This window comes from Thamnophis elegans, chromosome 10, assembly GCF_009769535.1.
Source record: "Thamnophis elegans isolate rThaEle1 chromosome 10, rThaEle1.pri, whole genome shotgun sequence".
NCBI classification, from domain to species: domain Eukaryota; kingdom Metazoa; phylum Chordata; class Lepidosauria; order Squamata; family Colubridae; genus Thamnophis; species Thamnophis elegans.
The window spans coordinates 69124236-69151760 of record NC_045550.1 but is presented as its reverse complement, the minus strand read 5'-3'; the positions used below and the strand labels follow the sequence as shown (position 1 = coordinate 69151760).

At 44.6% G+C, this 27525-nt stretch overlaps 1 protein-coding gene across 3 annotated transcripts in view; it reads left to right on the top strand.

Annotated features, from left to right (window-relative positions):
* TFRC (transferrin receptor) overlaps window positions 1–27525 on the top strand; it is a 30740-nt gene that overhangs the window by 1114 nt on the left and 2101 nt on the right. For all 3 annotated transcript variants that reach the window (XM_032225879.1, XM_032225880.1, XM_032225878.1), the window contains exons 2-18: window positions 6135–6200; window positions 7712–7922; window positions 10426–10633; window positions 11485–11619; window positions 11879–11972; window positions 13063–13185; window positions 13461–13559; window positions 14066–14205; window positions 16125–16288; window positions 17202–17321; window positions 17451–17536; window positions 18993–19056; window positions 20422–20489; window positions 21668–21714; window positions 22342–22423; window positions 24542–24784; window positions 26443–26583. In XM_032225879.1, coding sequence (XP_032081770.1) covers window positions 6168–6200; window positions 7712–7922; window positions 10426–10633; window positions 11485–11619; window positions 11879–11972; window positions 13063–13185; window positions 13461–13559; window positions 14066–14205; window positions 16125–16288; window positions 17202–17321; window positions 17451–17536; window positions 18993–19056; window positions 20422–20489; window positions 21668–21714; window positions 22342–22423; window positions 24542–24784; window positions 26443–26583 — 2058 coding nt within the window. In that variant the 5' untranslated portion in view covers window positions 6135–6167. The remainder of the gene's footprint in view (window positions 1–6134; window positions 6201–7711; window positions 7923–10425; window positions 10634–11484; window positions 11620–11878; window positions 11973–13062; window positions 13186–13460; window positions 13560–14065; window positions 14206–16124; window positions 16289–17201; window positions 17322–17450; window positions 17537–18992; window positions 19057–20421; window positions 20490–21667; window positions 21715–22341; window positions 22424–24541; window positions 24785–26442; window positions 26584–27525) is intronic.

Genomic DNA, 27525 nt, shown 5'->3' with positions numbered 1-27525 from the left:
CTCCAGTGGCTTAAGGCAGTGTTTTTCAACCTTTTTTGTGCAAAGGCACACTTTTTTCATGAAAAAAATCACGAGGCACACCACCATTAGAAAATGTTAAAAAATTTTAACTCTGTGCCTATATTGACTATATATAAGGTGTTTTTCCCACGGCACACCTTACACTATGTCACGGCACACTAGTTGAAAAACACTGGCTTAAGGTGCTTTGAAGTTAAAACTTCCTCTCTCGCCTATCTCGCAAGTGACCTGTTTGTCCTCTGATGTTGCAGAAATTAGACTCCTGATCCTTGACAGCCCATCCTTGGAAAACTCGGTTAATAGCTCCCCTTTTAAACTTAAGCCCCAGGGGATGCTGGCTAGTGCTGGCCAGCGCGAGTTGAATGTTGGAATCCCTTTTAATGTCTTAAAGGAGGAAGCTGTATAGCTCTCAATTAGCACTAGACTTTGGTGGTTGCTGAAAATGAATTGCAGCCCTGGCTGATGGTTTTACTGAGTAAATTAAGATTGTTGCGCTTCTAAGCCATGATTTAGCAACTTTAAATGCATTTAAGAGTCACTTTCATTGTTCCCCCCCAGGCGAGGAAGGAGGAAACTAGTGAGTTCTAATTCTGTCTTTAGGTGTGAAAGCTGGTTAAGTGACTTTGCGCCAGTCCCTCTGTCTCAACCCAACCTACCTCGCTGGGGTGTTTTATGAGGGAAAGGCATATCAGTGATGTGTTCAGCCTTGGGTTATTTATAAGAATAAAGGGGATAAAAATCTAAACCCCATGTAATTGAATTATATAAAAGCTGACTTGTAAATTAGTTCATTTTATAATTTACTGATAATTATCAGTTTACATTATAAAAATTATAATTATCAAGTGAATTATAAAAAAATTAAATAATTTATATCAGTTTAGATTTTTTTATAATCAGTTTTTTTATAATGCAAACTAAAAAGCTAACCTAAGGAAACTACATCTTTAGTATTCTGTGTCCACCCTCTCTCTTTAATGTTAGAATGTTTGTAAAGATTAGTTTGCTTCTAATGGGAATGAAGGGCTTTGTTCTTGGTTTATGATAGTTTAGGAACAAGTTTCTTGCTATCCCTATGTGTATTCCAATCCTCATTCTTTCCATCATGTAGCTTGCCTTTTCCTAAGAACGCCTCCTGAGTCAGCACTTGAATCGTCCACCATAACCTTATTTTTCCTTTCTTAATCATGGCTAAGACTAGTTCTCTGGGAGAAGCTATTTTTCCTTATATGCATCCCTTTATAGTACACCTGATAACACTTGGAATGGAAAATAGAATTTAATGTCAACCTAAAGTTTGTGAAGTTGCAGACACGGGCGTTGTAAGGGCTGACTAATTTAACAGATTTGTACAGGAGACTCTTAGTTTTAAGTCGCCCCTTAAGCAAATTTGTCTTTAAATATTACCAACTGGTAAAATTACTTTAAAAGCTATACTACTTCCTCCGTAGGTTTTACAGCATGCACTTTAAACACACGCACACATTCTACAAATATATGTTTGAACATGCTATCAAGTATGCTTTCTTGGGTGTAATACAATAGTAAAGTTTTATGTACAGAATGTTTTTAATTTAACAGTTTTACAAGTATCCTACAAATGCAGTCAAATACTTATTTTTTGCATTTTTTTAAAACTTGCATTAAAACAAAAAAACATAATTTAGGCAGTTAGTATAAATAATATTAGGAAGCCCCTGTACGTATAAATGCATTTGTTTTTGAAGAAGTGCAAATAATTTGGTTAGGAGATTCAGCATAGTGTCTGAATGTAGAAAATTTGAATAGATGTCAGCTGGACCTGTTCATCTGTTATTTCTAGCAGATAAAGGCTTCAATGTATGTGGGAGAAACCCTTGGTTGGGCTTAAAGATATTGAAAACTATTTTAATATTTTGAAATGCATAAGGTTCTCTCTGTTTCTATGTGGCGCCCCCCCCCCCCCCATGGCTTTATACATGCTTGCCAAGTGAAGATTAACTTCTAATTGTTGCAACAGTACTTTAAACTGGATAGATTAAGCCAACTGCGGTCATACTTTTATAAATGTGAAATATTTGAATATTTAGTATATCTTTCTATCAGACACACTGACTTTCTAAATATCAGGAGTTTGCTGTGTTCAAGTGGCAATGAATGCCTGTCTGCAGTGGTGGCCTGTATGCAAAAATTAGCCATTATCAAAGATAATTTCTCCCACTGATCCACAAACGCTTTTTTGTCTTATTTGTATAAATGCAATTTAGAGTGCCTTATTTTAGCTAATCTAGAAGGGAACTAGAAAGCCGCAGTTTGCGGCTTCCTCATAAAACAGGTATTAGGTAAGAGCAGATGAGAAGTATGAAGCTTTTAAATATGTTGCAGTAAGTAAAGATAAATCTGAAAGGCTTGTTACAAAAGAAGACTATGTTCCATTTATTCCATTTTTATACTGTGAAGTCCTGTTCAAATTTGCAGTGGCCTATTTCTTCATATCTTCTCCTGAAAAGGCGGGGTCTGATTTGCTTCATATCTCACGCATAGCAGTCCAAACTAACCAGAATGCATCCAGCTTTCTGTGAAACGGTTAATCTGTTCTAGCCAGAACATGTGCAAGTCCCGAGCTTTTGCCAAGAATTAAGATTTCTATCGTTGCCCTGCAACTTGAGAATGGCTTCTAGTATAGCTGTAGAAATTGCTCTCATTCCATTGATTCTAAATATGCAAACGTCTAAAATACCTTTTGGGTTTTGTTTTTAAAAGAACAAAGCATGGAAGCGACTTAAACCTTGCATTTGAGCCCTAAACCTGTTACTAAGTGAAACATTTGTTAGGACGTTTTGCCCCATTTTTATGACCTTTCCTGCCCACCGTTGTTAAGTGAAACCTGGCAAATATTAAGTTAGTAACATGTTTCTTAAGTGAATCCAGCTTCCCTGTTGCATGCCAGAAGGTCGCAGAAGGGGATCACATGACAACTGTCATAAATACGAGCCAGCATCCAAATTTTGATCATGTGGCCACGGGGAGGTTGCAATGTATCGTTAAGTGTGAAAAAGAGTCTTAAGTCACTTTTTTCAGTGCCGGTTTAACTTTAAACAGTCATTAAAGGAACCCAAGAAAGTATGCAAGTTTGGGGTGGGGTGGGGGTGAAATAAGGGTCTGCAATAGGAGCATTGGGAATTTAAGTCTGAACAATTTGGTGCAGGACACAATGGACCTCATCAGCTGCTCTCAAAGGGAGCACTTGGTGTACCTTATGAAGAACTGGCTGAAAGTCAAACCCTTGTTTAAAACGCGGGCAGGCCAGCTGTTAACAATACAGGCAGTCCTTGAGTTATGACCACAATTGAGCCATAAATATACGTTGCTAACTGAAACCTTTGTTACCCCCCATGTTGAGTTACCTATAAAAAAAGCAGGGGAAAGTTATCAGGACAATAACACCGTCCTTGATTTACAACCGCATCTAAATCCAAAATTTCTATGGCTGAGACCCTCCGCTAAGTGAATTTTGCCTCTTTTACGACCTTTCTTGCCAAAGTGTTTAACTGAATCACTGCAGTTATGTTAGGGGTTAGCACCTTTCCTTCCACGGTCGTTAAATGGATCCAGCTTCCCCCATTGACTTTGCTTGTTAGAAGATCGCTGAAGGGGGGACCAGGTGACCCCGGGGACGCTGCAACCGTCATAAATATGAACCGGTTTGCCAAGCATCCAAATTTTGATCACATCCATGGGGGGTGGGATGCTGCACCGGTCGTAAGTGTGGGGAAAGGTCATAAGTCCCTTTTTCAGTGCTGTTGTAATTTTAAATGGCCACTAAATGAACTGTTGTAAATTGAAAACTACCTGTAGGAAGCCAATCTCCCCCCCCCCAAAAAAAAAATTAGGGGTGGGTTTTTTCCCCCTTGTAGTGGACTTTGTTCAAAGCAGCTTGTAATAAAACCAATTATCAAAAACAAAGCAAGTTAATTCAAGATAGACAATACTTTGGTAGCTTCCACATCCCAGTAAGTAAGGTGTATTTTAATACAGGTAGTCCTTGACAATTCATTTAGTGACCGGAGTTAAGTAGCACTGACAAAAGTATGACCATTTTTCGCACCATTGCAGTATCCCTCTAGTCACGTGATCAGAATTCGGACACTTGGCAACTGGCTCATATTTACGATGGTTGCAGTGTCCTGGGGGTCACGCGATCCCCTTTTGCGACCACCTAGGAGCAAAGTCAGTGGGGAAGCTGGATTCACTCCACAACCCCATCACACACTTAAGAATGGCAATCTTTAGTTTACTTCATTGTCAGTGCACCTGGTACAGCGAAATTAAATGCCGTCTTTGGTGTGCATTACAACTATAAAAATAAAAACACAAACACACATCCTTCACATTTTATATAATTGAAATTTAAAACCTGATGTTGCATTAATATTGCACTATACAGTAGAATTCAATATAGTTACTACCCTGGGATAGAAGCTGTTTTTCAACCTGTTTGTCCTGGTTTTTATTCTCCTGTACCGTCTGCCAGATGGTAATAGTTCAAAAAAAAAAAAGAGGGGTGCCCAGGATGAGATGGATCTTTAAGGATGTTTTGAACTTTCTTAAGGTAGAGGGAGCTATAAAGCTCTTCCAAAGAGGGGAGGGGGCAACCCATGACCCTCTTTGTGAGGTGAAACACTGCAATTCTCAACTAACAACTCTGGCAAGAAAAGTCATAAAATGGGGCAGAATTGATTTAACAACTGCCTTGTTTAGCAGCAGAATTCCGGGGCTCAGTTGTGTTCGTAAGTCAAGGACTGCCTGCAAATCACTGTCTAATCAGCGTTAAGGGTAGGGGAAGCAGAGGGAAGTAATTGACAGTGTTTGTCTATAGCACACCGTGAGATGATCTCATTGCAATTTAAAAGCCATTTGTGGTCTTCTGAGTATCTTGATAGCTCTCAGATGGCTCTGTGCCTTGAAATGCTGGGATCTGAGATGGAAAAAGGGCGTCTGTTTGTTCTCTGTTTCTAGTGCTAATCCTGCTTTTGAGATCTTTTAATCCCCAGAATTTATCCCAAGCCTACATTTTATGTTGATTTTGTTATATTTCCTGTTTAGTGCAGTTCGTGGGAAATAACTCTCCCTGTTTCGACTTCAGCTTCTCGGCTTTACAAGTTTGCATACGGTTTACAATGGGGAATGCAAATTTATTTTCTAGATTTTGCTGACCGTCAGTCACCCTGGCTATATGAGGCTCTTGAAGCCTCAGGCCTAGGCTGCCCATTGCTGTCGTGCAACGCAAGAACATGTTAGCATCCTTAAAGTTGGATTAATTCCCTGGGGGTGGGGTCCTATGTTTTACGTCTGAGTAGAGAGGGCGGTGCCACCTGCAGAAGTGTTCTGCTTTCTGACAGTTGCCAGGTTATTGTTAGCAGAATGTCAATAAACCTGGACTTGCGCTAATGCCTGGAAACCATATTAATAATACCGTAACTGCGAAAGCAATGGGTGTGGTTGGCGAATCTATGGGAAACATGCTACGTTCTAATATCATTCAACAAAATAACAACAGTCGGAAGGCACCTTGGAGGTCTTCTAGTCCAACCCCCTGCTCAGCAAGAGACTCTGCATCATTTCAGAGAAACGTTGTCCCGGTCCCTTTTTAAAAGCGTCCAGTGTTGCAGCACCCACAACTTCTGGAGACAAGTTGTTCCACTGGTTAATTGTTCTAACTGAAATTCCTCCTTAGTTCTAGGTTGCTTCTCTCCTTGATCTTGTCCTGCCTTCGGGTGCTTTGGAGAATAGCTTGACTCCCTCTTCTTTGTGGAAGCCCCTCAAATATTGGAAGAATGCTATCATGTCTCCCCTAGTCATTAGACATACCCAATTCCTGCAAACGTTCTTTATATGTTTTAGCCTTCATGTAATCTAGTGTACAAGTTGTATGTTAAACTTACACTACATTAAATGTAATCCAAGGTTCAAGTTGTACGTTAACCTTGTGCAACACAAAGAGTGTTGCATTAATACAATTGCATTATTAAATAAATCATAATAATTTCTAGAGGCTCGATAGCTGTACCTTGTTAAATTAGCCTTCCCGCCAATGAAGCATTGCTAAGAAACTTGTGTTTTCTGACTTCTAGGTACCAGTTAAGTAGCTGAAGAAATCTGGAATTATGGATCACGCCAGGAAAGCAATATTTAACATGGTAAGGCTGTTTATGTATATGAGAGTGAATGTGCCAGAGTAAGGTTAGAGTAACATTTGTCTATTGTTACGCACTTTAGCCCCATCCCTCATCCGTTTTCAACCCACTGTGGTAGACCGTCTCTGGTTAGCAGCCCCTTGTTCAGCGACTGTTACGACCGGTCCTCAAAGTTCCGACCGTCTCAGCGCTTGGCTGTAGGCATAATTTTGTATTTATTCTGTCATGTTCATGTAGTGTATATTGGAGGTAGAGACCCTTTGAGAGCTGGATGCAACGAAATTCCATTTCAATATATGCCGATTAGGGTACATTCAAAGTGACAATAATGTTGTTCTAAGACAGTAGCCTCTTGCCTGCCTGCTGGCCCACCGCCTGGGACTTGCAACTTTCCCTCGGCTTCCTCACTGACTTGGTTGTTGGAAGCTGGCAGGTTACATGGAGGTGCTCGCTTAACGATCCACTGTCCTCGCTTAACAGCAATAATGATACGGTGTCACACATTTTGCCTACATAAGCCAAGGAAATTCCACACCCAATTGCTGTTGTAACTCAAGGACCACTTGCAATTACCAGCCCCTTCCATTACAGGGGTCCCTGGCTCCTTTGCCAATTGGCATGCTGTTCAGGCCTGCTTAAAACTGCTGAATGTTGATTGGCTAACCAGCGAACCTGGTGTGCCTGATTTTTACTCCTACAGGAAGCTAGCTGAGAGCACGTCAGACCACAATGTAATGAGCCCTTGAGAAGCGCTCCAGGCAGCAAGGAGGAGCAATGAGGCAATCCCTGATTTAATTTAATGCCAGCTTCATTTCAGGGCTGTTGAAATGTGTGTGGAAAGAACTGTTTCAGCTCCTGTGACTGCAACACAATAGAGAGAGAGAGAGAGAGAATAAAAGAGAGCCAGTTATTTGTTCTAGTGATGAAGACACCAGGCTATAAAAACTAGGAAATGGTGAGTTCTAATCCTGCCACGGAAAGAGTCCGTGAGTTGTATGTGTGTGGGTCTTTAAAGATGCTTTGAGCTCTAAGCACATAGCGCTTATAAGCAGCATCCTGAATAAGGGGAAACAAGCTTCCTATAATCTTCTCCACTGTCCTCACCACTCTCTATAGGGGCTTTCTATCTGAGGCGCTGCTGCCACCAAACCAAATAGGGATGCAGTTTGTTAAAATGCTCTCAATGGTGCCTCTGTATAAAAGTGGCCAGGAAAGGAGAAGGATGTGCTCTCCTTCTGAATTTACATTCCTCCAAGAAACAGGACATGACAAAATTTACCCACCACCATTAGAATAGCAAAAGAGACAAGGCTCACTACATTGCACAACCCCCTGGAGCATCTCAAACACAAAACCTCAGAAACCTATAGAGATCTGTCCATCCATTCACCCATTTGGACGTAGCGCTTATGAGCCGCCGCATCCTGCGTAACAGGAAGTGAGGTTGTACCGCTTTGTACAAGAAAGGGCAACTTGTTTTTTCACACTTGTACAATCGAATCTCCTCTCTCTAGTTTGGCGCAGAGCCCCTCTCCTATACTCGCTTCAGTTTGGCCCGGCAGCCGGACGGGGACTGCAGCCGCGTGGAAATGAAACTGTCAGCCGAGGAAGAGGAAGCAGGGGAGAACGGCATGATCGACCATCTGCCCCCCAGGAAGGCCAAATACAGGAACCATCGGCACCTGTGCTGTGTGTGTGGAGGGGTGGCCCTCCTTTTCCTAATAGGTAAGATGAGCAGAGAGGCACAATGGGCCGCTGGAAACCCTTAACGGAGATGGTCACGTGATTTCCCCCTCTCAGCGACTTTCTGGCAAGCAAAGTCTGTGGGGAAGCCAGATTCACTTAACAACAGTGTGACTAACTTAACAACTGCAGTGATTCACTTAATAACTGTGGCCAGGAACCTCGTAAAACGGGGCCAAACTGACTTAAAAGCACAGTCAACAACAGAAATGGTGGAGGTCAGTTGTGGTCGTATAGTCGAGGACTACCTGCACTCCCGTGCCAACTTTTTAGCAATAGCAGTTAGACTTATATACCGCTTCATAGGGCTTTCAGCCCTCTCTAAGCGGTTTACAGAGTCAGCATATTGCCCCCAACAATCCGGGTCCTCATTGCACCCACCTCGGAAGGATGGAAGGCTGAGTCAACCTTTGAGCCGGTGAGATTTGAACCGCTGAACTGCAGTTAGCAGTCAGCTGAAGTGGCCTGCAGTACTGCACTCTAACCACTGCGCCACCATGATTATTTTAAAATAATCATGGAGTTATCAATAGAATTACCGTATTTTTTCAGAATATAAGACGCATCTAGCTTTTGGGGAGGAAAACAAGGGGGGGGGAATCAGCCTCTGCCTCCCAACAATTTGCCTCCTTGTAGCAAACAGCACAGACAATATACACTGTTTGTGGTGTTACATTTCAGACTATGTAAGAGCCGAGGTGGCGCAGTGGTTAGGGTGCAGTACTGCAGGCCACTTCAGCTGACTGTTATCTGCAGTTCAGCGGTTCTAATCTAACTGGCTCAGGGTTGACTCAGCCTTCCATCCTTCCGAGGTGGGTGAAATGAGGACCCAGATTGTTGTTGGGGGCAATATGCTGACTCTGTAAACCGCTTAGAGAGGGCTGAAAGCCCTATGAAGCGGTATATAAGTCTAACTGCTATTGCTATGCTTGTACAGATGCTGTTAAAACTGATGTGGCTTTCTGGAAGTAAATGTTATTCTCTGCTACTTAAAAGATTATAATAGCATTGGGCCTCTTCAGATCAAGCATTTGTTTTAAAAAGCTTCTTCATTTTGTTAAGTTGTCTAGAACAATAATAAAGCAGCCTTTACAAAATAAGTCTAATAATTTGAACATTCTATAGGCATTTATAGTTTTTGACTTGCCTCCTTGCAGCAAACAGCCTGTTTCAGTTTAGCCTGATCAGAAGAAAAATAATCTTGCCTCTCAGTAATTTGCCTCCTTCCAGCAAACAGCAAGTTTCACTTTCAATGTTGGTTTAAGGAGGGTCTCCCGATCATTAGCTGGTCTCTGCAAGCCCCATTTTCTCTGTTTGCTGCAAGGAGGTAAATTGCTGGGATGCAGAGGCCAAAGGGTGGGTGACGGTGGGTGGATGGGGCTACATTCAGTGTATTAGATGCACCCAAATTTTCACCCTCTTTTTGGGGGGGGAGGAAGGTGTGTCTTATACTCCGAAAATAAGGTGTGTTGTAGCTTATTGTTACAGAAATGGCTAGCATTTACTTTTTATATTCAGGAAGAAGTTGTGGGTGTAAGTCTATTGAGTAATTGAACTGCATTGAAGGAAATTGGAAGTCGCTGCTTTTTAATTCTTTTTTTTGTTATCCCCTTTTCCATTGTATTTATTCTCATTTGTATTTTATATTAATAGCTATTGCTATTGCTATTTGTATTTTATATTAAGACCCCCCAAAAATATTAAATCTTTTCAACAACATCTATGGAGATTCTCAGTCAATCTGGGTCATGGTTGTCTCAAAGGTGCTTTCTTCCCCACCCACCCCCCCAAAAAAAAGGGCAAATGGATTTCCTTGGGGGTTTTATCCCCTTGAAAATGTTTCCCTTCTAAAGAAGAAAGGGTAAAGCAGAAGAAGTAAGGGTGGGGAATTAAGAGTAGGAGAGCGGGGAAGAAGAAAGAAGGAAGGAGAGGAGGAAAGAAGAAGGTAGAGAAGGGAAGTTAAGAAGATGGAAGGAGTAAGGTTGTTGCAAAATAAGATGGAGGCACTGGGTGGCAAGAAAGTGACCCAAACTCTATTTTACAATACAATAATAACAAGCAGAGTTGGAAGGGACCTTGGAGGTCTTCTAGTCCAACCCCCTGCCTAGGCAGGAAACACTATACCGTTTTATATATGTATGTGTAAAAATGAATATAGAGACTATGATGAATAGACAAATGTTAAATAGCAACTATAAAAATGTATATCTATGAATGGATTTGAAAGGGAAAAATAAAAATAAAACTTTATTAAAAGAAAGAAAGAAAATGTTTCTCTTCTCCTCCAAGAAAGCTTCTTCACGTCTAACTTCAAAAGAAACTTTCTTGGAGGAGAAGCAAAAGGATTTCCAAGACAAAAAACTAAGCAAGCCCAGTTGGGATCTTTTCAACACTGCAGCTGTGGGTCGATTGTGTCGTTCTTTTTGCAATGTCAGGCCTTCCCCCCAGGAGATCCTGACGTCTTCCCTCTGCTCCCCTTCTGCAGGATTTTTGTTTGGCTACATAAGTTTCCGTGCCCGGATGCCACCAGCGCCAAAGTGTAGCAATGGCGCTGCGTCATCGAGTCAGGGGGTCTATTCGTCTGAATACTCCGAAGCCAACAATCCCCCATCCGATCCAGTGCTCTACTGGGGAGACCTGAAGAAATTACTGAACGATCGGCTGACGCAGGCCACCTTTGAAGGGATGATCCGGTAAGGATTTCCTTGATCGAATGTAGAAGACGGTTCTACGATGTGGATAGGCGTGGGTCTGCTACGTTGGATGCAGAAAAAGAGAGCTGGAAGGGACCTTGAAGGTCTTCTAGTCCTACCTTGTACCTTTTCAGACAAATGTTTGGGCAGTTTCTTCTTAAAAACATCCAGTGATACGGGGCACTATAATTTCTGAAGTTCAGTGATCACTCTCAGGAAATTTCTCCTTAGTTTTAGGCTGCTTCTCTCCTTGATTACTTTCCATCTGTTGCTTCTTGCTCCATTCCTGCCTTCAGGTGCTTTGGAGAATAGTTTTGACCTCCCCTCTTCTCTGGCAGCCTCCCGAATACTGGAAGACTGCTGTCATTAAACTAGACAAATCCAACTCCCACAATTGTTCTTCATATATTTTAGCTTCCAGTTCCCTAATCTTCTTTGTTGCTCTTCTTTGCACTCTTTCTAGGATCTCAGCATATATTTTTTTTAACCAAAAATGGATGCAATTTTTCAAGTGGAGTCTTACTAAGTCTTTAGTAACAGCGATAGCCCTTAGACTTAAATACCACTTCACAGTGCTTTTACAGCCCTCTCTTGTGAGGTTTACAGAGTCAGCCTCTTCCCCCCCAACAGTCTGGATCCTCAATATACCTACCTCGGAAGGATGGAAGGCCGAGTCAACCTTGAGCCGGTCAGGATCGAACTGCCAAACCTCTTGGCAGGCAGCAGAATTAGCCTTCAGTACTGCATTGTAATCACGGTGCCCTCCCTTTATAAAGTGGCCTTAACAGTTTGTGTGAAGACGATGGCCTGATAGAATTCCTGACTCTTTGATTCCTTTGCTTCCCTTACAGGAAAGTGTCCTCTGGGAATCACGAAGCCGGCAGTGAACGGGACGAGCTCCTGGCCTATGACATCCACAAACAGTTAGAGTCTTACAACTTGGACAGAGTCTGGGATGACGAGCATTATGTCCGTCTCCAAGCCAGGTAGGGAGTTTGGCTCCATTTGGGAAGATGGTACAAGTGATGCTCATGTATTAACCCATCTGGCCATGTGACGTTACATTGTGGGACCAATTGCTGTGAGCACTGCTTGTGCTCTCTGTTTTTTTTTTTCCGTCCGTTTGTTTTACGTAGCTTTTTCCTTTCGGTCAGAGTTACGTGTATTTTAGATAGTCAATTGAAATAGATCCTTTTAAAATGCCGCTTGGAAGCATGCAGTAACGGCCACAATGCTATTTTCTAGGTCTTCAAATGTAATTTCTTTGGAAGATGCTACAAACACAATGGTGGAGGCGCCCAGGGTTTTTGTAGCCTACAGCGAAAACGGCGAGGTTTCGGTAAGTCCCTCCGAGAGCTCAGTGACTTTATTCTCCCCAACTCCCCAACACCCGTCAAAAAAGATTTAGAAAAAGTTTCCCCCAAGGGTTCCTCTTTGTGGTAAAATAGTGCTTGGGGAAATATACCTGTAGTTGTCAGGAGTTAGAAGCGAGTATTTTTTTTAAATTAATTTTTCTATAGTATAAAATTGTGTGTGTATTACTATGTAGCAATTCACACACATAATAAAATAGTATATGTGTGTGTGTTATAGATATAAAAATACTATAAAATAGTATGTGTGTGTGTTATAGATATAGTGAACATTCACACAAAATACTATTTTATAATATAAAAATACTATAAAATAGTATGTGTGTGTGTTATAGATATAGTAATGTACATTGACACAAAATACTATTTTATAGTATAAAAATACTATAAAATAGTATGTGTGTGTGTTACTATATAGTAATACAATACTAAAATAGTTGTGTGTGTGTGTTACTATAGTTATAGTAACACACACACACACACACACACGGTACTATTTTATGGTTGATGTTTTTTGTCAAACCACATAGGCCTGTGTTACCTTCTGTCCTCATCTTTTCCTATTCCATTTTTCCCATTCACCTATTTTCTTAGCTTCTTAATTACTATAACTTCCTTTGTTTGTATTTTGGGGTTTTATGTTGTTTTTAATTTAGCATCCTATTATGACTTGGGTCGTTTGCTTATTGAGTATCCCTGTGACACATCACTTGAGTACTGCATTTTAGGATTCATGGTGATTGCATTTCGTGATTATGATCGCGATCTGTCACTTGTTGCTTGTATTGCACACTTTGAGAGCTTACGCACCGGAGACAAATTCCTTGTGGTTGTGCAATTGCACATGGCCAATAGAAGAGTAAAGAATTATATTACGTTAATTTCTGCAAAGATTTTTCCCTTTATCCAGAGAAACTGGAGGTGGAACAACACCCCCCCCCCCAAATCTCATTAATTGCCTGCCTGCTAAGGTCCACCTCCAATGTTGGCCAGGTTTTATTTTAAGTTTTATTTATTTTTATTTATATGCGGGCTGATTAATCACCTCTATTGCAGGGCAAACTAGTTTTCGCCAATTATGGCCGTAAAGATGATTTCAGAGTCCTCCTCGACAAAGGTATCGCCCTGAATGGCACAGTGGTCATTGTACGAGCTGGCAGCATTACTTTTGCTGAGAAGGTAAAATTATTTTTATTTATTACCCATTTAGAAATTACTGATTGTCCCTCACAAGAGTGTGACTCTGGGCGGTCAGATATAAAAAAGGGACATTAAAAAAACCTGTACACTTGTAATGCAAAGCAGGTTAAAATGAGAACATGTTGAATGGCGTAGAGTTGAGGGATCTCTGGGGAACTCGGACAAAGAGGTGTCCCATTACTTGACAATGCTGTGTGCCACTCTGCTGCTTTTTCATGTCCCATTAAAAAACCCACCCCAATGTCTCCCTCTAGGTTGCCTACGCCAAAGCACGGGGCGCTATAGGGGTGTTGATCTACCCGGATCCCGCTGATTACAGGAGCCTTGGAGAAACGGTGGCTCTTTTCGGACACGTGAGTTTTGAACCCGTTTTCTTGTGGGTGAACTTCGGTGCCGCCTCCTTTTAAGCAGAAACTCTCCCAACTTTTCAACAGCCGTGGCCTACAACTCCCAGAATTTCCCCAGCCAGCCATGTTAAGAGAGTCACACGGCGGTTAAGCGGATCTGGCTTCCCGTAGATTTTGTCCCCAGAATGTCGCAAAAGTGTATCACGTGACTCTGGGACATTACAACCGTCAGAAGTACATGCCAGTTGCCGAGTCTCTAGATTTTGATCACGTGATCCTGGGGAGGCTGCAATGGCCGTACGTGTAAAAAAACGGCCCTCGGTGACTTTCTTCAGTGCCGTAATTTTAAGCGGCCGCTAAATGAATGGTTGTAAGCTGAGGACTACCTGCAGGGCAGACCCTGAGCCAGTGAGACTTCGGAGCTGGTGGCATGAAGGATGTGGGAGGAAATGCTTAATTTATCTGCTTTTGTGGTGCGTCTTTTTTTCTGACATTCTCCTTTTGTATTGTAGGCTCATCTTGGTACTGGTGACCCTTATACCCCTGGCTTCCCTTCTTTCAACCACACTCAGTTCCCCCCTGTCCAGTCTTCGGCCCTCCCCGGCATCCCCGTCGCAAGCATTTCGACTTCTGGTGCAAAAAAATTAATCCGGTAACTGTCCACCTGTTTTGAAACTTCTTGTCAGTACATTTGAGATTCGCTGACAGCGAGACTGATAAAACTCTTGTTATTTCAACCGTTGTCCCCTCCCTCCCTGCACGAGAATCAGAAAATTAAGCTGAGAAATAGAAATTCCACCGTGCAAATTTCTTGTTAGTGACAGAGACAGCTGCAGCACAACCATCACCATTTTCCCGGAAGGCGGGGGGATTGATTGATAAAAATTAGGCTTCTCACCCCTTAGCAGTTAAACGAAAAAGGACAATAGCAATAGCCCTTAGACTTATATACCACTTCACCGTGCTTTACAGCTCTACTCTAAGCAGTTTACAGAGTCAGTCTCTTGCCCCCCAACAATCTGGGTCCTCATTTTACCGACCTTGGAAGGATGGAAAGCTAAATCAATCTTGAGCTGGTCAGGATCGAACTGCTGGCTGTGGGCAGAGTCAACCTGCAATTCTGTATTCTAACTACGGAGGAAGGAAGGAAGGAAGGAAGGGAAAGGAAGGAAGGAAGGAATAGCAATCACAGCTAGACTTATATAGGGCTTCAAAGCACTTCCCAGCCCTCTCTAAGTGATTTCCAGAGTCAGCCTCTTGCCCCCAACAATCTCGGTCCTCATTTTACCCACCTTGGAAGGACTGAAAGGCTGAGTAAACCTTGAGCCTGGTGAGATTGCAGGCAGCTGTCAGTCAGAAGTAGCCTGCAGTGCTGCATTCTAACCACTGCGTCCCCACGGCTCACCACAATACGGGTAGTCCTCGATTTAATGACCACAATTGAGCCCAAAATTTGTAAGAGAGAGTTGTTAAGTGAGTTTTGCTCCATTTTACAACCTTTTTTTGTCCACTTGTCAAGTGAATCACTATAGTTGTAGTTAAAGTTAGTCACACGGTTGTTAAGTGAATCTGGCTTCCCTACTGACTTTGCTTGTCAGAAGATTGCAGAAGGCGATGATTGCGTGACTCTGGGGATGTGGCAACTGTCATAAATATGAATCAATTGCCAAGAGTTTGCATTTTGATCATGGGGATGCTGTAAGTAAGTGAAAAAAGGGCCATGAGTTACTTTTGTCGATATCGTTATAACTTTGAACACTAAACGAATGGTTATAACCGAGGGCTCCCCGTATCCTGTTCCTTGAAATAGCAATAGCAGTTAGACTTATATACCGCTTCATAGGGCTTTCAACCCTCTCTAAGCGGTTTACAGAATCAGCATATTGCCCCCAACAACAATCCGGGTCCTCATTTTACCCACCTCGGAAGGATGGAAGGCTGAGTCAACCTTGAGCCGGTGAGATTAGAACCGCTGAACTGCAGATAACAGTTAGCTGAAGTGGCCTGCAGTACTGCACCCTAACCACTGTGCCACCTCGGCTCTTAGAAAGAGAGAGTGAGAAAGTTGGTGTTTACTGCGACTATTCTGAAGATGCCTGAGCATGTCACGGGATGTTGGAGAAGCGCACCTTAGATAATGTAGTGTCAACTCGCAAAGCATCCCTGGCCTGCTCTCGAGTTGCCATAAGCAAAGTGGGTGGTGAAACCCACAAAGCAACCCAGCAGCCAAAGACAGGAGCCCATTCCAAACATATCTTTCTCAAGGCTGTCTCCCAGGGTTACCCACAGCAGCCAGAGGGGAGTGATCTCTACAACCCACGAAATTGCTCCGTTGGCTAATGTGATTAGGGAACACACCCCGGGGGTGGTGGGTGGGTAGGGGGGAAACAGGGTCATAATTGGGCGGTAAATTACGTGGGGTCAGAGCTCTGCTTTATTTGGGAAGGTGCTGGCATGGAGCTCCTAATAAATAACTGGATTCCTTTTGAAGCTTGGCTCGAGGCTCATGATTTAATTAGGGCATCCCTCGCGTTGAACGTGTTAGAGTAACGTGTTCGCTTCTACTTTCAGTGTTCTGGACGGATCAGACTGCCCCACCACGTGGCAAGGCACGATCTTTCGCAAGTGTTCTGCCTCCTCGCCCGGAACGAACGTGAGGCTCAGGGTTAACAACCAACTGGTAGAGAAGGAAATCCTGAACATCTTCGGTGTGATTAAAGGTTTTGTGGAGCCAGGTAAGTTTCTCAGGCCGGGGCGTTTGAGAGAAGGTGGCGTCTTAAACACCTTGGCATCCTTTCTGGTCCCTTTGAACCTTCCTGTCAGCCTCTGTTTTGCTGCTTGCTTTTCGGCTGCCATTGAAACGGGGAGGGAGAGCATGGTATTTGGGAGTGGGAAGTAATCTGTACAGGAGGACTGTTAATTGGGAGTTGTTCTCACCATCTATTGCGCATGTGCCAAGGAGGGGAGTTTCCCGCCAAGGCCAACCATCCGGCATACCAACCTGATGATGATTTTTGAAGATGTCTCCCGCCTGACAGCTGGGGAGATATTGGATTGGACTCTGGACTGGGGTTACCAAGGGGAGGGGAATGGGTCATGTCTTGATATCTACTGCTTTGCGCACGCTTTTGCTCAGATCCAGCTTTGCTTAGCTTCTATTTACTTATAATCAGCAAAAGTACTCTTAATTCTGCAAAATGGAGTTGAGTAGTTTCTTTCTTGGATATTAAGTGAAGCAGCCTTGACACTTCCAGTTGGATCCCCCCCAGGAACCCCAAATCAAAGCATCCCCAAAGTTGGTTCTTTCAGTCTCTCCTGGTATATATTTCTCCAAAACATTTCTCCAAAGCACCCGAGGGCAAACAAGAAGCAATGGGTGGAAACTAATCAAGGAGAGAAGCAACTTAGAACTGAGGAGAAATTTCCTGATAGTTAGAACGATTAATCAATGGAACTACTTGCCACCAGAATTGTAAATGCTCCAACACTGGAAGTTTTTAAGAAGAGATTGGATAGCCATTTGTCTGAAGTGGTGTAGGGTTTCTGCCGCCCCCACCCAGGGCCTCACCTTTGAGACCCCTGACCTAGACATCTTCACCTTAACCTGGTTGCAACTTTGGATTCAGCGAGCCCGCTTTTCCCTTGCAGATCGATACGTGGTGATTGGAGCTCAGCGCGACGCCTGGGAAGACGGAACGGTGAAATCTGCTGTCGGGACGGCGCTGTTGCTGGAGCTGGCCCACACCATCTCCGGGATGGTCAAAACTGGTAAGGCTTTTGAAGAGGAATGGAACAAGAGGAGAAAGTCTGTTCTTTTGTGGGAAGGTGACCCCCCTCCTACTCCCCCCCCCCCTGAACTGAACGGGATCGCTGATTTCTCTCTCCCATGTTTTCCAGATGGCTACAAACCTCACCGGAGCATCATCTTTGCCAGCTGGAGTGCGGGCGAATTCGGAGCCGTTGGTGCCACAGAATGGCTGGAGGTAAGAGCTTGGTTTGTTTTTTAAAGAAATTGGAGGCACTTCCGTGGTACAGAGCTTTTTTTTTTTTTTTGTGAGATGTTTGCACTCACCAAAGTCAGAAGTGCTTCTGGGTTGAAAGGATTATTGTTAGTTGTAAAGGTGTCCGACCCATTGAGGCCCCATGGACAGCTGGAGTCCATTTAAGCTCAGGGCCACTGCTTCAGTGACCCCATCCAGCCTCCTCCTTCTCTGCTGTCCCCTTCTTCTTTTGCCCTCCATTGTTCCCAGCATGAGGCTCTTCTCCAGGGAGTCCTTCTTCCTTCTCCTTAGGTGGCCAAAGTACTTGAGATAGATAGATGATAGATAGATAGATAGATAGATAGATAGATAGATAGATAGATAGATAGATAGATAGATAGATAGATAGATAGATAGATAGATGCAAGTTGCAAAGTCGTATCCAACCCATTGCAGCACCGTGGACAATGTTCCTCCAGGCCTTCCAGTCCTCTACCGTCCTCTGGAGTCCATTTAAGTTCACACCTACTGCTTGGGTGACTCCATCCAGCCCCCTCCTTCTCTGCCATCCCCTTCTTCTTCTTTTGCCCTCCATCGTTCCCAGCATGAGGCTCTTCTCCAGGGAGTCCTTCCTTCTCCTTAGGTGGCCAAAGTACTTGAGATAGATAGATAGATAGATAGATAGATAGATAGATAGATAGATAGATAGATAGATGTTGTGAGTTGCAAAGTCATGTCCAACCCATCGTGACCCCATGGACAACGTTCCTCCAGGCCTCCCTGTCCTCTACCATCCTCTGGAGTCCATTGAAGCTCACGCCGACTGCTTGGGTGACTCCATCCAGCCTCCTCCTTCTCTGCCGTCCCCTTCTTCTTCTTTTGCCCTCCATCGTTCCCAGCATGAGGCTCTTCTCCAGGGAGTCCTTCTTCCTTCTCTTTAGGTGGCCAAAGTCTTTGAGTTTCCTCTTCAGGATCTGGCCTTCTAAAGAGCAGCCAGGGTGGATCTCCTCCCGGAGTGACCGGTTGGATGGCCTTGGGACTGAATGCAGGAGTCTTCTTCTCCAGCACCAGAGTTCAACGGCCTCCATTCTTTCTTATGCTCAGCCTTCCTTACGGTCCAATTTCCACAGCCCTCCGTTGCAAATGGGAAAACCCTAACTTTTCCCAGTTGAAAGGATTAGCCGGTGATGACATCATTGCCTTGGGAACACTGTTTGGGGTGCTCCTTTCACATCTCTGGCAGGAGCCAGAGTGAAGGATGAGAACTCAACCCTGCCCCACAGCGGGGTCTCAAACGCGGCTTGCTGACCACCTCCCCAGCACTCCCAACCGCTCAAGTCCCCGTGCTCCTTTTTTGCGAGACTGGGCGGCTGTCTAAATGGAGTCCATAAAAAAAATTAATATAACTTGTAGAACAGTTTACAAATCCCACTTTTTCTTTTTTCTCTCTCTCTCTCAGGGCTACGCCGCTTCTCTGCACCTGAAAGCCTTTGCGTACATCAATCTGGACGCCGCCGTTTCAGGTACGTCTCTGTGACGCTCAATCGAAGTTTGGATTATGCCCTGAAAAGCAGGAGCGGAAGAAGTGACAGGAAGTGCTTTGTCCTTTGTGTAAGGAGTAGACCCGGATACCTACCTGCCTGGTACCCGGGAGCAGCATTCGGCCTGCTGGCATACTTCTTCCTGCTCTCTAAAACAGGGGTCTCCAACCTTGGCAACTTGTAAGACTTATGGACTTCAACTCCCAGAATTCCTCAGGCAGCTGTGTGTGTGTGTGTGTTTCTTTTTCTCTTTATCCGCCAAAGTGGAGAGATTGCAGAGGAAGGGATTACAAAGGAGTAAGCTTTTCTGGCTGAGGAATTCTCGGAGTTGAAGTCCACAAGCCTTTTAAAAGTTGCCACGATTGGAGACCCCTGCTCTAAATCCTGTCTTAACTTCAACGTTTAGAATATTTTAAGTAAGAAAATGACTTAGCATAGTGATGGCAAACCTTTTAGGCACCGAGTGCCCAGACTGCGACCCAAAACCCACTTATTTATCGCAAAGTGCCAACACGGCAATTTAACCTGAATAATGCGGTTTTATTACCTAAAGTAATGATAAAACAAGGCAGATCCAGCTAATTGTTCTAAGAAATAATAACGTGATAAATGCACTTTTATGCCCCTTCATTTTTTTTCTGCTTTTGAAATATTACATTTAGCAGCAATACAAAAGAAAAACTTTTGTAGTATCATTTCCCTCTTTCCCTCCCTCTCTCTTTCCCTCCCTCCCTTTCTTTTTCCCTCCCTCCCTCTCTCTCTTCCTTTCTTTTCCCCCTCTGTCTCCCTCCCTCTCTCTCTTCCTCCTTTCTCTCCCTTTCTCTTTCTCTCCCTCTTTCTCTTTCTCTTTCTCCCTCTCTCTTCCCCCTTTCTCCTTCCCTCCCCCTCTCTCCCTTTCTCTTTCTCTCCCTCCTTCTCTTTTTCCCCACTCTCTCTCTTTCCCTCCCTCCCTCGTTCCCTCTTTCTCTTTCTCTCCCCCTCTCTTTCACTCCCCCCCTGGGAGAAAGGCGATGGAGCTGCGCTGGGGCAGGAGCATCCGTGCCCACAGGGAGGGCTCTGAGTGCCACCACTGGCACGCGTGCCATAGGTTCGCCACCGCTGACTTAGAATCTTCCCTCAGCATCACCCTTGCTCGCCTGCCTCTGAGCCTTGCACAGACCCAGAGACGATGTGCAAGAGGACATTGGAAGATCGTTTGTGTGTTTATTTGTTATCCCAGTTTTGTTAATTTATAAGTAACTCCAGGCCAGCCAACCTTAACCCGGCTCTCCAGTCTAAAATTGGCCAAGCTTTTTCGCATGCTGCCTGGTAGCTCCAGAGCTCAAGCGTCTTCTTTCCATCTCGCAGGATCCAAGGAATTCCGGTTCTCTTCCAGCCCCTTGTTGAAGAAGCTCCTGGAGGAAGCAGTCACAGATGTGAGTAGCGCTTGTCTGTTTGATGGTTTCCTGGCAAAATAATAAGGGAGCCAGGCAGCTCTGGTGCCTCTCTTGCTCCCTCCCAGGAACAGAAAGGAACATGTGCTGCTCCCTTGGACTTCTCTCTGTTCGTTTGACTTGTTTCTTTTTATCCTGCCTTTACTAATTTTATTTAACAAAAGCTCAAGGCCGCGAACGTATCTTAATATTTATTCTACCGTAACGAACCTTGTGAGGTGGGTTGGGCAGGTAGAGAGGGGCTGACCCAAAGTTCACCCACCTGGCTTTCATGGCTGTGGTGGGACTAGAACTCACACTGATCTACAGACCCAGTCGGCTTTCATATCTTAACATGGGACTAGAACTCACCGTCTCCTGGCGATTGGCCCAAGGTCACCCAGCCAGCTTTCGTGCATAAGGCAGGAACTAGAACTCACTGTCTTCTGGTTTCTAGCCTGGTCCCTTCACCAGTAAACCAAACTGGCTTTTATAAAGGGTGGACGGACGGACGGATACACAGACAGACCTGACAGACATGGATGGATGGATGGATGGATGGATGGAGAGGGAGGGGGGTAGATAAATAGATTAATGGATGTACAGATAAACAGACAAGACAGACCTGACACACAAAGATGGATGGATAGATAGATGGATGACAGACAAACATGGATGGATGGAGATGGAGATAGAGATAGATAGATAGATAGATAGATAGATAGATAGATAGATAGATAGATAGATAGATAGATAGATAGAGTTAGATAGATAGATAGATAGATAGATAGATAGATAGATAGATGATAGATAGATAGATAGATAGATAGATAGATAGATAGATGATAGATAGATAGATAGATAGATAGATAGATAGATAGATAGATAGATAGATAGATAGATGGAGTTAGATAGAGAGTTAGATTGATAGAGTTAGATTGATAGAGTTAGATAGATAGAGAGAGATAGAGAGATAGATAGTTACACACACAGACTTCACTTTTTCTGTACTGTTGAACATCTGTTGCCGTTTGACCTGAGATCTGCAAGAGCAGAAATTTCAGGCAAGGGAGAAGGATTTGGAAATGACCACAGACCTTTAAGTCTCGGGTGGGCATGGGCTGTGGGTTATCCCTGTTGTGGGAAGGGTCTGATGTGGTCCTCCTTGTGTCCTTTTGCAGGTTGCTTTCTTGCCACTCAATCTCCGTGCCGCTTTTGCAAGCAAAGAGTAAGTAAAAGTTTTGGCTCTCCCTGATCTTCTTGCGGCTGCGAGAGGACTCCTGCTTTGCAGCTCCTCACTGCTTTTGAGAAGCAGCTGTCATTCATAGTCAGATTTTTATAAACACAAGTGTTCCCCTCCCCAATAAGAGAAAATCTCCAAACTTTCTGGCCTTAGGCAGGAATAGAACTCACGTTCTCCTGGTGATGGTTTCAAACTCACCCAGCTGGCTTAACCCTTAACCGCAGACCTGGGGTGACAGTGACCTCAGCAGTTTTCAGAAGTGTTCAGAACACCCCTATTTTTAGAAATGGACCGTTCCAGTTGCGAATAGGATTTATAAAACGTGCTAATTTGATCAACCAATGAAAATTGTTAACTATACAAAGTAAATTTAACAACATATCCCACCTATTATTTTCATAGATTAAGAAAATTGTATGAGGGGCGCATTATGACCTCAAGTCTGTAATAGCGTAGCTGAAATAGTACGTCTTGGGTTAAGGTGGGATTATAATTCACCGGCACCTGGTTTCTACGCCGGCACCTTAACCACTAGGTCATACTGGTTTTCTAAAAAGTTCTAAAGCAGCGGCTGAAACTTTCCCCCCCCCCCTCTCTTTTCCTTATCCTCAGAGTTCCGTTTCGCTTTGATGACGCAGCGCGAACATTCATCGCCTCTTCGGGGATCCCCTCCGTCTCCTTCAGCATCAACAACGTGAGTTCTGAGCTCGCCCTTCGGCGCTGCAGCTTTCCCAACCGCCTCTGAAGACGTCGGGAGGGGGGGGTGCAAGCTGCTTTCAGAATTTGGGGTGTCTTGCTGGCCAGCGAATTCCAGGTTAATGTGGAAATACTCACATTCGGTAGTTGGGCTTTGAAAAGTTTACTCTGCGTTCATCAAGCAAGATCTCTGATGGCCAGTAGAACAGAATAGAATAACAAGAGTTGGAGGGGATCTTGTAGGTCATCTAGTCCAACCCCCCGCCCAAGCAGGAGACCCTGCCGCATTTCCGAAAGGTGGCTGTCCAGTCTCTTCTTGAAAGCTTCCAGTGGATGAAGCTCGCTAGTCTTAAGGCAGGGGTGGTTCTGACCCAGCCTCCCGGATACAGTAAAAAGTACACACTTAGTCCCCCAAACCCTCATTTTATTTCAAAGGCTGTGAATTTTGTTCATTCACAGCCCGTAATGAGTCCCAAATAGTTTGTAAAGAGTCCGACAGAAGTCTGCCAAAGTCTTTCGGGATAAGGCTGATAAGCACCCACCTTTATCTCCCTTGAAACGCTGCCAGAGATCTGATTGCCCATTAGTTTTGCAAGGCCAAACAGAGCACAGAGTCAAAACGGAGCTTCAGAGTTTAAACCGACCAGCACGAACAAAATTGCTTCCTGCAAAGGCTCACGTCTGTGTGTGCCTCTTTTATGTCTTATGGGAGGGGCCAATCGTCTCCAAGCCTTACTCCCAAGTCGCCCCTTTTGCCTTAACTGTTCTTGCCTTCTGGCAACTGTGCATGCGCACACTGGGAACAGGCTCCCCCTGTTCCTCCTCCTCGCTGATGTCCAGCTCTGGACGCTCCAGAGGCAGCAACTCCCAGATGGGCCTGGCCCCCTCTCTGCCTTCGACACAGCCCTCATCAGAGTCTTCCCCAGACTTCAGGAGGCCACTGGTGGACTACAACAGAGGTCACCACTTTAATTCTTGTGGATTTCAACTCCCAGAATTCTTAGCTGGCTGGGGAATTCTGGCCATTGAAGTTCACAACTTTTAAAATTGGACATCCCCATGCTTAAGGTCGGGGGGGGGGGGGGGGCTTGACTGCAGGTACAATCACAGTTGAGCCCAGGATTCCTGTTGCTAAGCGAAATAGGCAGTTCATTTTGTCCCATTTTTAACACACCTTCCATGGTCGTTAAATGGATCCGGCTTCCCCATTGACTTTGCTTGTCAGAAAGTCACCAAAGGGGGGATCCCATGACCCCAGGACACTCCCGACCGTCATAAATAGGAACCAGTTACCAAGCAATCTGAATTTTTATCATGTGACCCCCCTGGGGATTCTGCATACATGAAAAAACGGTCATAAGTCACTTTTTCCCAAGCCATCGTAACTTCGGAAGGTCACTAAATGAACTGTTGTAAGTCAAGGACTACCTGTACAGGAGAGGGGGGCCTTTAAATTGGAACAGCGATTGGGTAGTTTCCGTGCTGTGAAATCTTGCAAAAGGTGGGACATAATTTTGCCACAAGTTTTGAACATTTTGTGTGTTCCAAAGGGGACGTTGTGGCTCAGTGGCTAAGACGCTGAGCTTGCCGATCAGAAAGGTCGGCAGTTTGAATACCTAGCGCCGCGTAATGGAGTGAGCTCCCGTCACTTGTCCCAGCTTCTGCCAACCTGGCAGTTCGAAAGCAAGTAGAAAAATGCAAGTAGAAAAATAGGGACCACCTTTGGTGAGAAGGGAACAGTGTTCCATGCGCTTTTGACATTGAGTCATGCCAGCCACATGACCACGGAGACGTCTTTGGACAGCGCTGGCTCTTCGACTTTGAAACGGAGATGAGCACTGCCCCCTAGAGTCGGAAACTACTAGCACATATGTACAAAGGGAACCTTCACCTTCATGTGTCTCAAATATGGAAAGCACTCTTGCTTCTAAGCACTAAGGAAGCAGCCGAAAAATGGGTTGCTTCCCACAGCTCACAAAACTCCCACTTTCTCTCTCGACCATCCTTTGCTAGTGGAAAGCTCTCCGAGAGGAGAAATGGGGGCAAGGCCGGTGGGCGCTGAAAAAGACCCCCACTCAGCGTGGGAACGGCTCACTGTTTTGCTTCTCCCTCGCAGGGCGGAGACTCCTACCCCTACCCCTATTTTGGCACGGCGGAGGACAATCCGGGCAATCTTCTCGCGGTCTTTAGCAACAGCATCACCACGATGGAGAATGCGATGCGTTTGGCTGCCCTAATCGCCGGCCGGATGGCGCTCAGGTTGACCCACGACCGGGAACTCTACCTGGATTACAAGAGCTACGACAGCCGGCTGCACAGTTTTGTCACCAGCCTGCTCCCTTACCAGAGGGAAATGAAGGTAAGAAGGAGACGGTTCGTTTTGCGACCGACGGGGGTGGTTAAAAGAGATGATAACAGCAGCTGGGCAGAGGACTCTCATCTCTAGAAAGGTTAGAAAATAAAAGCAGAAGGTTTCCCCTGTCCAGTCGTGTCCCGACTCTGTTTCTTATCGGAGTGAGCCAGCATTGTCCGAACAAACAGGGAGAACTCAACATAACCGACTCGCTGTGGGACAATTCAGCAATTCCACTTAATTATTCAAAATAATCAAAGATTTGTTTTAATTTTTGTCATTCCTGTTTTATTTTGTCCCTCCTTCAGCATCCTTTTTTGAAAAATGATTCTATTTGACGATATCTCTTCGATCGTAGCGTAACTTGTCCTGCAGCGAGTTCTCCCATGGAGAATTGGTCACGGCGAGGTGTCGTAGACCCTTGTCCAAAGACATTTTCTGTGGTTGTGTGGCCGGCATGGCTATCCCCCCACGGGTGCACGGAACGCTGCTCCCTTCCTGCCAAAGGGGGGGGGGTACCTGTTTATCTAATCGCATGGGGTGCCTTTGAGCTGTTAGGGGGGGCAAGGAACAGGAGCTCATTCTGTCATGTAGCGCTCGGGTCTCGAACCTGGGCCGGCGGTTTTTCAGCAGGCAAGCTCAGCATCTTTAACCGCTGAGGCATCGCGCCCACCTATAGAAAGAGGGGAGTGTTTATTTGTTCAATGCATATGCCACCCACTTCATTGTCAAAGCAACTCTGGGCAGCTTGGAACTCTGTCAAATCAAAACCTGTTAACAGTTTAAATCAATTAGAATCCAGAGTGCCCTCGTCTGGAAATGCTCGGGTATCCAAAGAAAATATTTATAGCTCGGGGCTGAACAGTGGGGTGCAGGGGCTGCCTGAGATGGGTGGTTTTCTTTCAGACATCTCATGAACCAACCTAGGTTAACATCATCAGTGCTGGAAGAAAGTCAGGATTTGGAGAATACCAATAGCAATAGCAGTTAGACTTATATACCGCTTCATAGGGCTTTCAGCCCTCTCTAAGCGGTTTACAGAGTCAGCATATCGCCCCCAACAACAATCTGGGTCTTCATTTCACCCACCTTGGAAGGATGGAAGGCTGAGTCAACCTTTGAGCCGGTGAGATTTGAACAGCCGAACTGCAGAACTGCAGTCAGTTGAAGTAGCCTGCAGTGCTGCATTTAACCACTGCGCCACCTCGGCTTCAGAAAGGGGGAGGAGGAGGAGGGAGGAAGAAAAAGGAAGGACGGTGGGGTTCTTGGTGCTCTGTGAGCTTTCTTGCAGACATCTCATGATCAAACAGGGTAACATCATCAATACTAAAAGGGAGGGAAGTGTGCAATGATGACATCGCCTCACTGGGCAATAAAATGCAAGAAAACCACCAAGCTCAGAGAGCACCCAGGACCCCTAAGATGCTCTGGACACATCTGGGCAGTTGGGGCTACAACTGAAGTTTTATGTTGCCAGATTTTGGGGAAGCGTTGAAAGGTTCAAGGCTGCCAGAGAAGCACAAACATTGAAACGTGTTAATGGGTTTGGGTCTGGAATGCAAATAATGGTCTCACAAAGTCACAAACCCTGAAATAAATGGCAAGGCATCTCTGTTGCGCATCCTTGTTGCTAACTTAGCAATCCTGCTTCTCTCCTGCTGCAGAAGCGAGGTTTGGAGATCCAGTGGCTCTTTCGGGCCCGCGGAGATTTTACTCGCGCTACCACTGCGCTGACCCAGGATGTGAAAAACACAGACCTCAACGACAGGGATGCGTCCCGTCTCCTGAATGACCGGCTGATGAAAGTGAGCCTTTCTCTCTCTCTCTTTTATTTTTAATAAAAGAGGTTTTTTTATTTTTCAATTGCAAAACTAAACATTCCATCTTTCCTTATGCAGTGTGTCATCTGGGTACAAACATCTCTGTGCAACATCTTTCATGCTCATATTAACATTATTTCCCTAAGTTTAGTATTATAATATATTGAGCATTTAAACATTATAAAACGTTCCATTTTTCTTCTTAATATCTTCTAGTAATGATATCATATTAACATTAAACGCCATTATTCTCATCATACGCATACTAACAGTTTTCATCTTATTTATATCACTCTCTGGTTATTTTTCAGCCTTCTTCATTTCCAAATTCCTTTTTTATTCCCCAACCGTTGGTTAAAAAAAAAACCTTCCCAAATCACGTAATATTCAGTTTGCTCTTTCTCCTTAATTGCTAATGTTAATCTGTTCCTTTCTGCACGTTCTAATATTTTCCTTATCACCTTCTCATCAATAGGAATCCCTGCAGAAAGTGAGCCTTTCTCAATTTTCTTCTCCTCCTCCTCCTCGCCAACTAACCTTGGTTCTTTCAGAGTGAGTCGTGTTGGTTGCCTTAAAAGTGTTCAGAAGAACAGAATAGAGTTGGAAGGGACCTTGGAGGTCTTCTTGTCCAACCCCCCCTGCTCAAGCAGGAGACCCTGGACCATTTTGGACAAGCGGCCGTCCCTTCTCTTCTTAAATGGTTGGGGAGCACCCACAACATCTGGAGGCAACTTCTGTTCCACTGATGGCTTCGCTGTTAGGAAGTTTCTCCTTAGTTTCAGGTTGCTTCTTTCTTAGTTTCGCTCCATTATTCTGGTGCTTTGGAGAATAATTTGACCCCTTCTTCTTTGGGGCAGCCCTTCAAATACTGAAGACTGCTATCATGTCCCCCATCGGTCCTTCTTTTCTCTAAACGGGCCCATCCCA